The sequence below is a fragment of the Poecilia mexicana genome, unplaced genomic scaffold (assembly GCF_051168715.1).
Source record: "Poecilia mexicana isolate PSO_F unplaced genomic scaffold, ASM5116871v1 scaffold_13, whole genome shotgun sequence".
Taxonomy (NCBI): domain Eukaryota; kingdom Metazoa; phylum Chordata; class Actinopteri; order Cyprinodontiformes; family Poeciliidae; genus Poecilia; species Poecilia mexicana.
In genome coordinates, this window is record NW_028263382.1 from 5,447,957 (window position 1) to 5,463,712 (window position 15,756).

At 39.3% G+C, this 15,756-nt stretch overlaps 1 protein-coding gene and 1 long non-coding RNA gene across 5 annotated transcripts in view; both read right to left on the reverse strand.

Annotated features, from left to right (window-relative positions):
• On the reverse strand, positions 1-3,989 carry LOC148155699 (uncharacterized). Of its 2 annotated transcripts, none has more exons than XR_015765023.1 (4): positions 3,284-3,989; positions 2,201-2,294; positions 1,480-1,635; positions 1-698 (listed from the first exon to the last, which is right to left on the reverse strand). It is a non-coding gene; the product is annotated as an uncharacterized LOC148155699 (long non-coding RNA). The 2 variants fall into 2 exon arrangements; XR_015765022.1 differs by having other exon boundaries at positions 3,081-3,989.
• A 3,882-nt stretch (positions 3,990-7,871) lies between these two features.
• LOC106906866 (fibroblast growth factor 12-like) overlaps positions 7,872-15,756 on the reverse strand; it is a 47,913-nt gene continuing 40,028 nt past the window's right edge. For all 3 annotated transcript variants that reach the window (XM_088011527.1, XM_088011526.1, XM_088011529.1), the window contains exon 5: positions 7,872-13,556. In XM_088011527.1, the coding sequence (XP_087867653.1) occupies positions 13,405-13,556 (152 nt within the window). In that variant the 3' untranslated portion in view covers positions 7,872-13,404. The remainder of the gene's footprint in view (positions 13,557-15,756) is intronic.

Sequence of the window (15,756 nt, forward strand, 5' to 3'; positions counted from 1 at the left end):
TTTTGGTCAAGGTTTTTATTTGGTAATTTTAAATATTGTCAGTTTTTTTTAACTCGTCAATTATAAGAGCTTTATTAACACAGAGCAAATGATGCCACAAGAAATGCACTGGTAAAAGAAATCTACAAAATTATTCATATTGCAGATTTGAAAATAACAGAAACTAGTTTAATATAACAAATGTATAAAAATAGATCTATATGTAGATATATAATTATCTATGTAACTAGATTTCTAGCTATGTAAATATATATTTATCTCTATATATATAGATCTATATATCTAGATAGTTATATTTCTACATCTCGTTATCTAGATAACTATGCATCTAGTTATGTAAATATGTATAGATACATACATGTATATAGATCTATATCTAGATATGCAACTATATAGATCTGTACATCTATATATAAATACATATAAATATATATCAACACACACACACTTACATAGCTCTTTCACACTACATTTTTGTCAAATATTTTTAATAACCTATATGCCACACTTGAAAGCTCTCATACATCATTGTAACTGTCCATCTTGGAACCTGCCCACCTGAGTCTGAGCTGGCTGCCTCCCTAGTCGCTCTAACTTTTCTATTTCCACCTCTGTCCGGGGCTCCAGTAACCCACTTCGAGTGCCTTTTCCGTATCTTTGTGTGATTCCGTGGATGGATCCATTTCTTTTAAGTGCACCTAAAAAACAAGCAAAGGTAGAAATTGCATTAGTGTTTTACTTTTAGTACAATGTAACATTAATGAAATGTGCATCTCTTCCCCTTCAAGGGGCAGAAATGCTTGCAGGGATCTGCCAAAATCAAAGCACTCTCGAGTCATTATTATTATGTAGATAGAGGTGTGCAGATCGATCAGCAATCATAAGCGGTTAATTTCCGTGAAAATGTGTTTGATTGGTGATCGCTGATCACGGCCTCTTGTTGCAGATCACCTGTATCTCATTCGCAGCCTGCATGTGCAGCTGATCTACTCTTTCCGTCACACTGCGCACTTTTTAATTTTGCCAGATAACATGTTATCATTTATACCTAAAGTGAAAAAATAACAGCCAATCCAGACGATCGGCAGCGATGGGCCCCATGGGTGATCGGTATCAGAATTGGAAGCAAAAAACCTGATCGGAGCATCCCTAGTACACACACTATATTCTTATTGTAAATTTAAAATATATTAATGTATATAAATCAACTACTGACATAAAGGTTCTATCATGGTCTTGTATATTTTGTTAATACTGTTTGAAATGCAAACAATATTACCTTCAAATTTTGTCAGCAATCAAATCTTTAAGTTCTTGAGAGCACAGTGAAAGAATACTATGTGAATTAAACCAAAAATTGAAGTCTCAGTTTTTAATCTAAAAAAAAAAAAAAGATTACTAAAAATGAACAAAAGGCATAAGACAACCAAAATTAATAAATGTTCAAGAAAAAAAGTGAATATAAAAACTGATCTTTACCATACAAAACATCAGAGACGCAGGTCCCGGAACTTGTTTCCTATGTCGGCCAAACAGGTTGAACTGGAGGGCCAATTCAGGGGACATGAGGAATCGCACAGCTTGTTGTACTGCATCATCTAAGGACCCTCCTCCAATTTCTGCAACCATGACAACCTTAAGTATAATGACAATTACAGGACAACATTTTAAAATCAGGACGCATGATACATTTAGTTTTTATTAATTGATTTGTTATTGTTTCACACATATATAGCTTATAAGCTTACTTTTATACATGGACAAAATGCCAATTGTTAATGTCTGTATCAATTTAAGTCAATAAATTTTGAAGGATTAGAAGGAAAAAGTAAAGCAAGGAGAACCAAATGGGTAAAAGAACTGAGAGCAGCTCAAACGACAACCAGGGAGACAGAAGATCTAGAGCAGTGGTTCTTAACCTTTTTTGAGGTACCGAACCCCCCAGTTTCATATGCGCATTCACCGAACCCCGCTTCCCCCCTCCTTGCCCCATCCCTGTGCTCCTCCGCAGCACTGATTGGCTAAGCAATGTAACGTGATCCTCTGCAGCAAATGATGGCAAAGCGGCGCATCACGACTTTACACAAGTTTTTTTCCCTCCGCGGCAGAGGCTCCGCCGAACCCCTGGGGTTCGATCGAACCCAGGTTAAGAACCACTGATCTAGAGTTGTGTGTTACAGAAGTCCCTGTTCCACGTTACCTTCTACGTCGCTTTTCTGGAATATCATTATCTGTTTGAAGATCTGATGTCACTTCTGCCCTTGCAAGCCTTCTTCACGCTTCTCCATAGTAGTCTGTAGAAAATAAATTTTTAAAAAGTATTAAAACATTGGTAAATCTAAAGCTCCCATTTGCATTGACCAAACAAATGGCTAGTTGAGACCTAAACACCCACTTGTCATGTTTTTTGCAGTCAAACGATGACAGAATAAAACGCTTTAAAATGTCACTTACACAATAAAACAAACATGATTTTAAAATATTTACTACTATGCCTTCATTCTATTTACAAAAAAGCTTTTATGCCAAATATACTGAAACCACATGGGCCCCATTTCGTGTTGCCCATTTCTGTCCCATTCTCAGTTAGCCCACAATAATGCTGAATACAGTCTACATTTAGCCCAAATGGGCTGACAATATGGGTCCCATTTTAGGTTAAACATATGGGCCTCGTGTAGTTAGCCCAGACAAAACCCATGCCCATTCATCATTACCTATCTAGCCCATAACGACACGATTCAATGCAGTTTCATGAAAAAAAAAATAATAATAATTAAAAATGCACAATTAATGGATCCCAGCTATGCATGCTGGCTTAATTGGCTGCGAGAAAGATTGTTAAAAACCCATGTACACAGAATGAAAGCGAAGTAGTTACTCTTTATAAATAATGTAAGTGGTTTTATCGTGTCAAGGTACTTTAAAAGCAACCTCCGCTAGCAACGTAGATTCATTAGTGAACCGATTTTATTCTGCCGCGTTGGCGCTCAAATTTACCGGTGAATGGCGCCGCAGCGTATTTGAAAATGATCTGGCCCAGAACAGTTTGAAATCGCTCTGCATCCAAATATTCTTACCTCAATAATGGCAGATGACTTATTGTGTGTGTTAAAAAAAATCACCTAAAAGAAAAACAAACAAAAAAAAGAAGAAACAACTAATAAGGTCTTTCGGGGTACTCCGGTCATCCGAACCATTACGAGCAACAAATGTTTTAACTAACGATTTAAAATCTCTCCCTAAAATTTGACACAGACAAAACAGACAGAAGTGTACTTACAGATTCTTTAGTAGAAGGCCAGCGAACCTGCAGACTCCGCGCCAACGGACTGATGGGACTACGTTTGATTTTGAAACCGCATATCCATCCGCCGTTAACAATTGTACGTTCTCCAAGAAACACGAGATTAATTTTGAGAGTAATACATCGGTTTAACAAATGTAAAACCGATGTAGCACTCACAAATTTTCTCAATAAAAATAAATAAATATAGTCGTCCTTATTCAAATGTGTTTTGGAACTACTTTCTTTAGTGGATGTGTAAAGTGTCTACTTCAATTCACCAACCTTTATTGGCAACGGTGCCAGAGAAAAAATGAACAAAAAGGTTAAAAAGATTATTGAAAAAAGATTAAAAGATATAAAAATAATCATAAATAGAAATGTTTAGTTTTTTTATTTTATTTATGCTGACAACTTGGAAAATGTTTACAGATGAAAAAACAGATGCTAAAAATTTTACTCTTGTCTTTCTCACTTGAGTTTTGTTTGAATTCATTTTCTAAACATTTTGTAATATTTTTCACGATGATCTGATCTGAACTATTTCTCCAAATAAGAATTAAGTCCTTCTTTGAAAAAGCTGCAATGAACACTTGGATGTCTGAACATCCAATTGATAATAAAATAAAATTAAATTACATTTAAAAAAAGAAGCAAGGACAAAAGTCCACTCTGAACCACTCTGAGCAGCAGAAGATTATGCATATTTAAAACAGATAATGTCACAAAAATGTTAGGACATATGGACTGTTCTAGTGTAAAATAATAAAAAGAAAAAATGCTAGGACTTCAAAGTGTAGCTTGGACAATACTGAACTGGTTTAAAAAATAAAGCATTGAAACATATTTTGGTCTTCTGGAAGCCTAGTGTAATGTCGGTGTTAGTAAATGAGCCAGACACAGAAATCATGTAGTGAGCATGGTTCAAATACAATACCTCTTTATGACCTCCAAGACGAGGTCACCATCCAAGGAGAGCTTTTCATTTTGTAGAAAGCTTATACAATTGCTTCAACAATTTACCTTTTATCAGCTCCAATACAGGCCAACTGAGTAACAATTTCCTTAGCTAAAGGCCATCAATCTGACATCTCATAATTTTTTTCAAAGTTTTTATAATCTTGCTCTTGCAGCTTTTGCTTTTGACATATAGTGAAAAGTTTAAAAGTGACAGGGTAACCACATTGTCTAATCAGATTAAAAAAAAAAAATTCCCATTACCCCACATGAAAAAGGATTAAGGTCTACATTTTCCTACCCAGGTCTAACCCATGTATGGTCAGCCCATGCTTGTGTCATGTGGGTTCAATGTGGTCAGCCCACATGGGTTTCCCATGTTGGGCCCATGATACTGGAACTACATGGGCCCCACATAGTGTTGCCCACTTCTGCCCCATCCCTAGTTAGCCCACATAAAAAAGCAATGGGGCCTACATACGCATGCCCAGGTCCAACCCATGTACGGTCAGCCCATACTTATCTCATGTGGGTTCAATGTGGTCAGCCCACATGGGCTTCCCATGTTGGGCCCATGATACTGAAACTACATGGGCCCCACATAGTGTTGCCCATTTTTGCCCCATCCCCAGTTAGCCCACATAAAAATGGAATGGGGCCTACATATGTATGCCCAGGCCCAACCCATGTACAGTCAGCCCGTGCTTATGTCATGTGGGTTCAATGCAGTCAGCCCATGTGGGTCCCACATAGTGTTGCCCATTTCTGCCCAATCCCCAGTTAGCCCACATAAAAAAAGGATTAGGGTCTACATTTTCCTGCCCAGGTCCAACCCATGTACGGTCAGCCCATGCTTATCTGGGTTCTATGCGGTCAACCAACATAGGCTTCCCATGTTGGGCCCATGATACGGAAACTACATGGGCCCCACATAGTGTTGCCCACTTCTGCCCCATTCCCAGATAGCCCACATAAAAAAGGAATGGGGCCTACATACGCATGCCCAGGTCCAACCCATGTACGGTCAGCCCATACTTATCACATGTGGGTTCAATGTGGTCAGCCCACATGGGTTTCCCATGTTGGGCCCATGATACTGGAACTACATGGGCCCCACATAGTGTTGCCCACTTCTGCCCCATCCCCAGTTAGCCCACATAAAAAAGCAATGGGGCCTACATACGCATGCCCAGGTCCAACCCATGTACGGTCAGCTCATACTTATCTCATGTGGGTTCAATGTGGTCAGCCCACATGGGCTTCCCATGTTGGGCCCATGATACTGGAACTACATGGGCCCCACATATTGTTGCCCACTTCTGCCCCATCCCCAGTTAGCCTACATAAAAAAGGAATGGGGCCTACATACGCATGCCCAGGTCCAACCCATGTACGGTCAGCCCATACTTATCTCATGTGGGTTCAATGTGGTCAGCCCACATGGGCTTCCCATGTTGGGCCCGTGATACTGAAACTACATGGGCCCCACATATTGTTGCCCACTTCTGCCCCATTCCCAGATAGCCCACATAAAAAAGGAATGGGGCCTACATACGCATGCCCAGGTCCAACCCATGTACGGTCAGCCCATACTTATCACATGTGGGTTCAATGTGGTCAGCCCACATGGGTTTCCCATGTTGGGCCCATGATACTGGAACTACATGGGCCCCACATAGTGTTGCCCACTTCTGCCCCATCCCCAGTTAGCCCACATAAAAAAGCAATGGGGCCTACATACGCATGCCCAGGTCCAACCCATGTACGGTCAGCTCATACTTATCTCATGTGGGTTCAATGTGGTCAGCCCACATGGGCTTCCCATGTTGGGCCCATGATACTGGAACTACATGGGCCCCACATATTGTTGCCCACTTCTGCCCCATCCCCAGTTAGCCCACATAAAAAAGGAATGGGGCCTACATACGCATGCCCAGGTCCAACCCATGTACGGTCAGCCCATACTTATCTCATGTGGGTTCAATGTGGTCAGCCCACATGGGCTTCCCATGTTGGGCCCGTGATACTGAAACTACATGGGCCCCACATATTGTTGCCCACTTCTGCCCCATCCCCACTTAGCCCACATGAAAAAGGAATGGGGCCTACATACGCATGCCCAGGTCCAACCCATGTACGGTCAGCCCATACTTATCTCATGTGGGTTCAATGTGGTCAGCCCACATGGGTTTCCCATGTTGGGCCCGTGATACTGGAACTACATGGGCCCCACATAGTGTTGCCCACTTCTGCCCCATCCCCAGTTAGCCCACATAAAAAAGCAATGGGGCCTACATACGCATGCCCAGGTCCAACCCATGTACGGTCAGCTCATACTTATCTCATGTGGGTTCAATGTGGTCAGCCCACATGGGCTTCCCATGTTGGGCCCGTGATACTGGAACTACATGGGCCCCACATAGTGTTGCCCACTTCTGCCCCATCCCCAGTTAGCCCACATAAAAAAGGTATGGGGCCTACATACGCATGCCCAGGTCCAACCCATGTACGGTCAGCCCATACTTATCTCATGTGGGTTCAATGTGGTCAGCCCACATGGGTTTCCCATGTTGGGCCCATGATACTGAAACTACATGGGCCCCACATAGTGTTGCCCACTTCTGCCCCATCCCCAGTTAGCCCACATAAAAAAGGTATGGGGCCTACATACGCATGCCCAGGTCCAACCCATGTACGGTCAGCCCATACTTATCTCATGTGGGTTCAATATGGTCAGCCCACATGGGTTTCCCATGTTGGGCCCGTGATACTGGAACTACATGGGCCCCACATAGTGTTGCCCACTTCTGCCCCATCCCCAGTTAGCCCACATAAAAAAGGAATGGGGCCTACATACGCATGCCCAGGTCCAACCCATGTACGGTCAGCCCATACTTATCTCATGTGGGTTCAATGTGGTCAGCCCACATGGGCTTCCCATGTTGGGCCCATGATACTGAAACTACATGGGCCCCACATAGTGTTGCCCACTTCTGCCCCATTCACAGTTAGCCCACATTAATGCTGAATGGGGCCCATATGTTTAGCCCTAATGGGCCAGCCCAAGTGGGTCCCATTTTAGGTTACCATATCGGTCCCATACAGTTAGCCCAGATAAAACCCATGCCCACTCATAACCCATGTAGCCCACATCAAACCCAAGTGGGGCCCACCTATGCATGCTGGCTGGGAAGTAAAGTGAGACTTTTTACTGCTTCCATTCACCACTGCTGTGTTTTACACATTAGAACATCATCATCAACAGTTATTAAAATCAGTTACCATTATTATTTTTATTATTAGTTATTACTATTACTAGTAATTAATACATTAAAAAATGAATGTAAAGTATCCAAAGTGATAATATCAGGATTATGAATCAGATAATTGTGTTTGGAGCTAAAATAATGTAAAAATGTTAATGCACCCTGTGAAAGTCTTTGTGTTTGTCTTATTTTAAATACACTTTTTATATTTAAAATGTTACTTCAAACACTTCCATACCTAAAAAAGTTTTTCTGTTCAAATTGAAGTTCCATGTTTCTGCCACCAGGAGGCGATACTAACCAGCTGCAGACAGGATCAACGTTTCAAACCCACTGGACTGTAAAAAAGAAAGACACTGAAATTTTTCTGTCGTTCCTTTTTTTATTTTTCATTTATTGTCATTTTTATTTTTCATCCTGCTGCGTATTTGCGATGAGATTTTCTAATACATGATGCGCTTATATGACGGTGCAAACATCAGCAAACACAAAAAACGTTCTCAAAGAGATTCCCACATTTCATCACTGATTCCTGGTGCTGATTCCAGCGCCCCCTACAGTTTCAGAACTGAACCGCTTCAGAGATTACAGACTTTCACTGCACAGAGTCTCTGCTCTACTGCAGCGATGCCTTCAGGTGACCATCAGAATAATAAGTGTTCATGTTGAGGTGTTTTGTTTTCTGACAATACAACAAATTAACATGAAATTTTCTAATAAGGACTAAAATTAAAAACTGAAAATATCAGCGGGATTAAACCAAAAGAATGTGCAGAAGATTTTACACTTAAAGGAAAAGTTAATCATGAATAAGAAAAGCTAAACATTTATAACAAAGATTTATGCTTTCATGAATGTAATTAATTAGATTTTCTTTAACAATTGATTTTAAGAAATAAAATTGAAAAAAAAGCGCAATTTTCCTTTCTGATTTTTTTCTCCAGATTATAGACATGAGCTCAGAACAACAAATAAAAAACAAAACAAAACAAAAATGTTCATCATCAATAATGTCTTCCTGTTTTTTGGCCTTGTTGGCTTTCCATACATTAAAGTCTGAGCCGTGATGTTTTGAGGTCACCTGAAGGCACGGATGCTTCAGAGCAGAAAGCGTCTTAAGACATGTTTCTGTTTGGTCTGAAGCAGCTGATGTGGCAGCTAAAATTTCCCTGGCGCTCTGGGAAAAGTCAGCAGTCTCTACAATCCTTGCGGTTCGATTAAAATCCTAAAGTGGAAGACTTTCTCAGAGGCAGAATGGTGGGTTGTGATTGGTTCATTCATTTCCCTCCATCAGTCCATCTGTTTTAAATTTGATTCAGGCAGCTAATCAGAGTCAGAGGATTCTTGACCCCGCCCACTGTGATTGTAAGGGTCAGGGGTCAAACAGAACATCCAAACAGATTTATTGTTCCGGATTCGGCTGATGGGAGGAAGCAAGCTTCCTAAAAACGCTGAAAAACACAAACATCTTAAGTTTGTCGGGTTTCCAGCTGCAGATCAGCAGATTGTAAAGACATAAACAGGAAAAAAACTCAGAAAATTAAAAGATTATTCCCAGTTTTTTTTTTGTTTTTGTCTATGCCTGTTTTTCTATCTGGACCTGTTTTCAGGAAACCCGGTCGGTGTCAGGAGTTAAAGGGAGAAAACAAACAGTAGGGGGCAGTGCTACAACTTGAACATCACAACAGTTAAACAAATATGGAGGTTATTGGATGTTAAAATGTAAACGTTTCTCTGATCTGTCAACAATTTTCCTGATTCAGATTTATGAAATTCAGATGGCGTTGCAGTAAAGTAGCTTCAGTTTCAGGGCAGTGCTGTTCGCAGAAGAAGGGCAGTGTTGAATCTGCTGCCACCGCCGCCCATCAGCCGACGCCCGGACGACGCCTGAACGCAGCACGGTGGGGAAAGAAACCCGGGAAAAAAACAACTTTTAGGTTTTTTTTTCAATACATTTTCTATTTAAACTACATATAACAGAGTCATATAAAAACATCTATAAATGTATTTATAGATGTAGATTTATAATGTATTTATCCATATTCTGAACCTATTTACACCACAGAGGCCAATCATGAACGCATCTACGGCAGGCCGTTTTAACATAAAATCAGCTTCACCACACTTATTCTAGATATCTCAAATCGGTTTATTTATATAGATTATCTATATATTAGTAAATTAAGATCTCTCTAATTGCATCATGACTAAATTATGTCAGACTTAGTATAAAGTTGATTGGAGGCTTCAATTCAAGATTGATTACTGACAGACATTAAATTATAACTAATCACAAATTTGAAAAATTTCACCTTTTGTTCTGACTATAATTCTAAATAAAGTTATTTTAAAATTACTTTTGGATAGGTGGCACATAATCTTCAACTAATGCAAATTACATTGCAGATATCTTGATAGCAAATAATGACTCGGCAAAACTAATGTACCGATATCTAGAACTGTAATTTAATACTTATTACTTATCCAAATAAATTAGAAATGTCTGGGACATTTTTTTTTTATCTACATGACTTTTCCATTTCATATCTTGAATTAGCCTTCAGACTATATCCTGAATAATTATTTTGTCTAGTCAAAAAGTACCAGATCTACGTAGAATTTCATAATTTCAAAGAAAAAAAACTGAAATATTTTTGAAAATACTCAATTTTCACCTTGAGAATAGGTTACAGTAGTACTTTTACTCTTTAAAGCTGTTTTTAAGTGCATTGTTTGGCAGAGAATAATAGGAAACTCCTTTTAGATTTCAGAAAGTTCATGTTTTCTAGTCATAATGTAAATGCATAAATCTTAAATTATCATTCAGAATAGTCAAAATGTATTATTTCAAATTAAAACACATTTTCAGACGTCTTGAAAGTAAGTAAGGTTAGTCAGACAAAACAAATTTTATGCTAAAACTGCCTGCCATACACATGCATACTTAAGAGCAGGGGTGTCCAAAGTTCGTACTCGAGGGCCGGCATCCTGCATGTTTTAGTTTTCTCCCTAGTGGTAGTAACCTCCTCAGCAAGTCAATGTTCTCCTTAAGCCTTCTAATGAGCCATCATTTGATGGAGGTGTGCTGAACCAGGGAGAGAACTAAAACATGCAGGATGCTGGGCCTCTAGGACCAACTTTGGACACCCCTGCTTAAGAGCAAATTAGAGAAACCAATTAACCTAACAGTCATGTTTTTGGACTGATGCTTAGAAATCCCAGGTTTCTTTAACGCGCCATAACATTAACAGTTTGTTAGACACTCATCCTTCTGCTGCTGTGAAAGCAACAAGAAAAACCAACACAGCATCAAGATGCTTTTGGTTTTCTTCTAAAGACATTAAATTAAAAATGATCTTTTGCTGTCAGCCAAAAACAGATTGCCAAGATCCTAAGAAACTTAAAAACAATTAATATTTGAGAAAAATAAAAATGAATACATTTTAATTTGAAATATATTAGGGTAAACTGGTATAAAAATATAAAATGAAAATATTAACATTAAAATAAATTGGAGAGATTTAATCCTTACAAAATGTTTTGAATAAAATTATATCAATTAATAAAACAAATTTTCTTTTTCTGCCAGCTTTCAATATTGGATATTTCTGATCTCTTTTTATTTAAATGAAAACAACAGTAAATGACACATTCCACCAGGAGTTATGGATTATCAGCTTAACCTGGAATCACCTGGTTGCCTTTGGTTGGATCAGAAAATACTGCCCTCTTCCCTCCTTTACAGATTTGATTGGTCAATAATTTCCTTCCTATCCTATGGATTATATTTTACTTTAAAATTGGACCAATAAGAGCCCAGCGTGTCATAGCACTCTGATTGTATTTCATATATCTAAGGTCACAGGGTGGGTGGAGCCTGTTTTCCATTACACAACTCTGCTGTTAGTGACTTAAAACATTTAAATTCCCCTGAGCAGCTGCAGTGGCACCGCTGTGCTCTTAGGAAATAAATCATGCAATAATTTCATCCTATACTATGTCAGTACTCAGGACATGTGTGTGAACACTTAGGCTCCTCCCACTCCTGACCTTTCATCGCCAGCATCAGCACTTTCTTCACAAAGCGTAATTCCTATGAAAACCATCGTTTCAAAGCATGCCAACATCTTTGCATTTTATTTCTGATTTTTGGGGATGTCTGCTTCCCGGTCAAAGACAGTTGACTGGTGTTCTTAAAGTAATCTAAAAAAAGCTCAATAAAACACATTTCATTTATTGACCTTAGCCAGCTTTACATATACTTCCTGTTTTATTTTGAAAAATTTACTTCTCCACAGACAGAGAAATGAAAAAGTTTGTCTTGTACAGAGTTATTTTTGCGTTACTTCATGTAGTTTTTAGAGAGACCCGTGTGTGCTTATTTTTGTTGCCTCATTGGGAGCTTTTCTGGCTTAAACATCAGCATTCTCAATAACCTCAACGGTATTAAAGTCCAAATTTTTGGGTTATATTTAGACAAACATTTAGCTGGAAATGAATTTCATGTAACAAGGATGACAGAAAAACTAAAGGTGTGTGTGTGTGTGTGTTCTTGTTTTTATGTTGCCATGAGGACCCAGTCTGGTCACCAGCCTTATCAGGACCTGAAGTCCTCACAAACTGAACCTTCTTCCCAGTGAGTTGGACATTAAATTCAAGGTCCAGGTTTGTGGTAAAACTGTTTCCATACTAACTTTTTTGTCTTTAACTTCAACTGACATGCAGAAAGCGCCCCTACCAAAAATGTATTTCCATTCAGGTAAAAACTTAGACATAGAAATGTTAAATTATTTTACCAGTTTTCTTGTATGGTGATTTTAGTAATGTTTGACAGAATATTTAATCAGATTATTTATGAAGACAAGGTAAAATAGGGGAAAGTTGTTAATTTTAGTTCCTGCTAACATCTGTTAGCATGTTTTTTTTTCTTCAAATGAATTTCATCAAGAGCACCTGGCTTTGTTGTCTTTCATTTTTGTTTTCGAGAAGCAAACTAAAGTTGTTGTTTCAAAGGTTAAAGCTCCACACTTTGAAGTGTTTGAAGATGGTTTTCCTAGAAAGAGGTTCAAAGCGGTGCAGGTGTGGGAGCAGAGAAATCACTCTAACAGTGCTGAACAATCTGAAACATGCAGAAAAGTGGACTTTGTGTAGTTTGTAGTGAACAAGCAAATATGCAGATCTTGACAGCGAAATATGGCCCTCTCCTGACTCTGCTTAGAGAAAGTTGTCCAGTCCGGACAACCCAAGAAGTTCCTGTGTACCGTTACCTCACCGGACCTTTGAATCGGCAGTGTCTGTGACTAAACCCAAAGCAAGTCCCTGACCTTTCAAACAAAGAAACTAAACAAATTGTGGCACCTGAAACAGAACATCCTCTGTCTGATTCGACAGAAAACACGGAGAAAAAAAGAAGAAGCACAGCGTGTGGGGAGTGCGAAGGTTTTAGCATTCATTAGAAAACAAAGAGAAGTGAAGTTTCTACATGGCTTAAAGCTTCAGAGTTCGGAGCGCTTGCCCGACTCCACAGATATTTCGTCGTCATTGTGACAGAAATGATGATGATTACAATGTGTTGATGAGGAGTAGGTGTGCTAGCCTCCTGGCACTATTTCAGCAGGACTCTTTGCATAAAATGTGAATCTCAATCATCAACGTCCTGATTTATTTATTTTTTTTCATTTCCAAGCAAGCCCCTCCCCCATGCCCTTGCTCGTTAAAATATTTCATCACAAGCAAGAAGAATTTCCCTGGATTTTTAAAATTTTCTTTTTACATTGTTTTCTTCATCATCGTTGTCTTGGCGGTTGGTCGGTGTGGTTGTAGTTGCTGAACACAGGGATTGTTAAAATGGGAGTTCTCATCCTCTTCCTTCTCCTCCTGTGGGGGCGCTGCAGGCTATGACGCCTCCCGCTCTGTGGAGGAGTTGGCGGACCGCCGCTGTGGTCGGTCCAGGCTCCTGGCGCGGCCGCTGTTCAGTGTCGGGCTCCGCGACGACTTCAGCAGCTTCTCCTCCAGCTCATGCAGAGACGGCTCCTTGTACATGCAAACTGCAGAGGAGACAAGAAAACAACACGTCAATCCCAGCAGTCACTTCCTGGTGTTTTTCTATTCAAATTTTACTCAGATCTCTAGATTTTCTTAACACTTTTAGTGCAAAACATTTACCTTAACAGGTTAGGAGAGATCTATACAGGTGTATACAAATAACTTTTATAACATTTTTTGCATAAAATCAGTCTTAGATGAGATTTTAGTGTGCTCCTTTCAGAATGAGCTGTTTTAGGGTTCTGTCACTTTAAATCCAAATAAGCTTCTGCCAGCCATGCCCCCCAACTCAACATTTATACTTGCACATAAAAATGGCTGCAACAACAAAACTCTTGTCTTTTCCAGCAGCGCATACAGAGTGACTAAATGTGCTGCCGCTCAGTTTGGGTTGCTAGGTAACAGGAGGGGCTTCAATGGGGTTGCTAGGTAACATTAAATTTAGTTGATTTTTGAAATGGCTCATTTTCCAGACACCAAAATATCATTAACTTATTGGAGTTTTTTTTTTAAGTGCTTCATTTTCAGGAGACCTAAATGAAATGAATTTTGTGGAACAATAGTAATTTACATTTGTCTGTTCTCCAGGGCAAAATGTTTGGACACCACTGGTCTAGACTGTGGCAATGATATTAAAAAAATGCAACTAAAATAAAAATCAATGTAAAAAGAGAATTTTTTTTGTGTGCCTTGAGACGACATCTTTTGTGAATTTGCGCTACACAAATAAACTGAATTTAACTATATTGTATAAATAATGTCTAGAAACAAGTTTTCTTTTTTTCATACCAATGAGCTTGGGAAAATGGTAAAATTAACATTCCTTCAGACTTCATAAAGGAATTGCATCTTTCCCATCTGAAAAGTAAATTGGTCATAAAGCTATAAAAACCAAACTTCTGTCAGGTGCAGAAACCAGCCAATGAAATGATTGAACCAGTGTGGAACCAACTGTTCCTGATGCTGATCCAGTTAAATCCCAGAACTCAGTTCACTTGCTTCCTACCTGCTGGAATGAAATAGAGCTGCTTAATCTGAAGGAAAACAATAAAACCAATAGCAGAAGTCTCTTCAGCCTGAACTGAGGTTTGTAGGTGAGGGAAACGATGATGGCAGCAGAGCTGCAGGTTGAGGACAGGGATGAAGAAGGTGATAGCAGCAAACAGCTGAAAGCAGAGACGGAGCCTCATGTTTCCTATTGAAGCTCCAGCTGCATCATTAGAGATTCACCTTGACCTCAGAGAAGCTCCTGTAGCACATCTAACTGAAAAGCTTCATGACACATTCACAAATAGGATTTGCTCACAGTAACAATGAAGATATGTTGACATTTTTCTTCAGTGTCTTTATGGGAAAGGTTAATGTCTCTGCCCTCTGAAAAATGAAGAACTCTGAATTTTAAACTGAAAATTGTTTTTCTCCTACTTAGAAAACAGATACTATCCAATAAATGTGTGAGTGAAGGGTTTCACTTAACCCCAAATATTTTTTTTATTATTTGTTTGGGATTTTTTTGCTGTTAAACTGTTTAAATGGTTTATGTGGGGTTCTATCTTTGTTTCTGTATGGACATTTCATATAAATTTGTCTACTACTGCATTATTTTGCTAATAACCTTAGTGCTTCCTCTTTTGGTTGACCAGTGGCTACTGCAGTTGAATTTGTGTACTGGTTACACCAGTACAGCTTTACGTCACACAGTGCTGCATTCAGCTGTAAAACCATCTCACTCAGACAAGCATCCCCTGGTGATGAGTGTCGATCAAAAAGTCGCTAAATTTGCCACTTTTTTGATGAAAAAGTTGCTAGATGGATTTGAAAAGTTGCTTAATATAGCAACAAAGTCGCCAAGTTGGCAACAGTGCTTCCTTTGTCCTGACCACATCCCCTCCACACTGATCTGGGCACTGATCAGTGCCCATGAGTATATCTTGGCTCCGCCCACTTTGCTGGAATTAAAACAAAAAATGCCAGGAGGTGAATTTAGCTTTTACAGGGGGGTTAGTTACACTTTAATCTTTCAGTAGCCTGGAGTTACTCCTGGAGTGTTGGTTCTCCATCTTTTTGGACTAGATTTTTATCAAAATAGCATCTAATTTGGCTCTGACAGGGCAAAAAGTAACACCAAATGAAGCTGTTGCTAAAGCTTACCGGTAACCTGGGAATCCTAAGAGACTGAAAGGAAGGTGACTAAACTTCTTC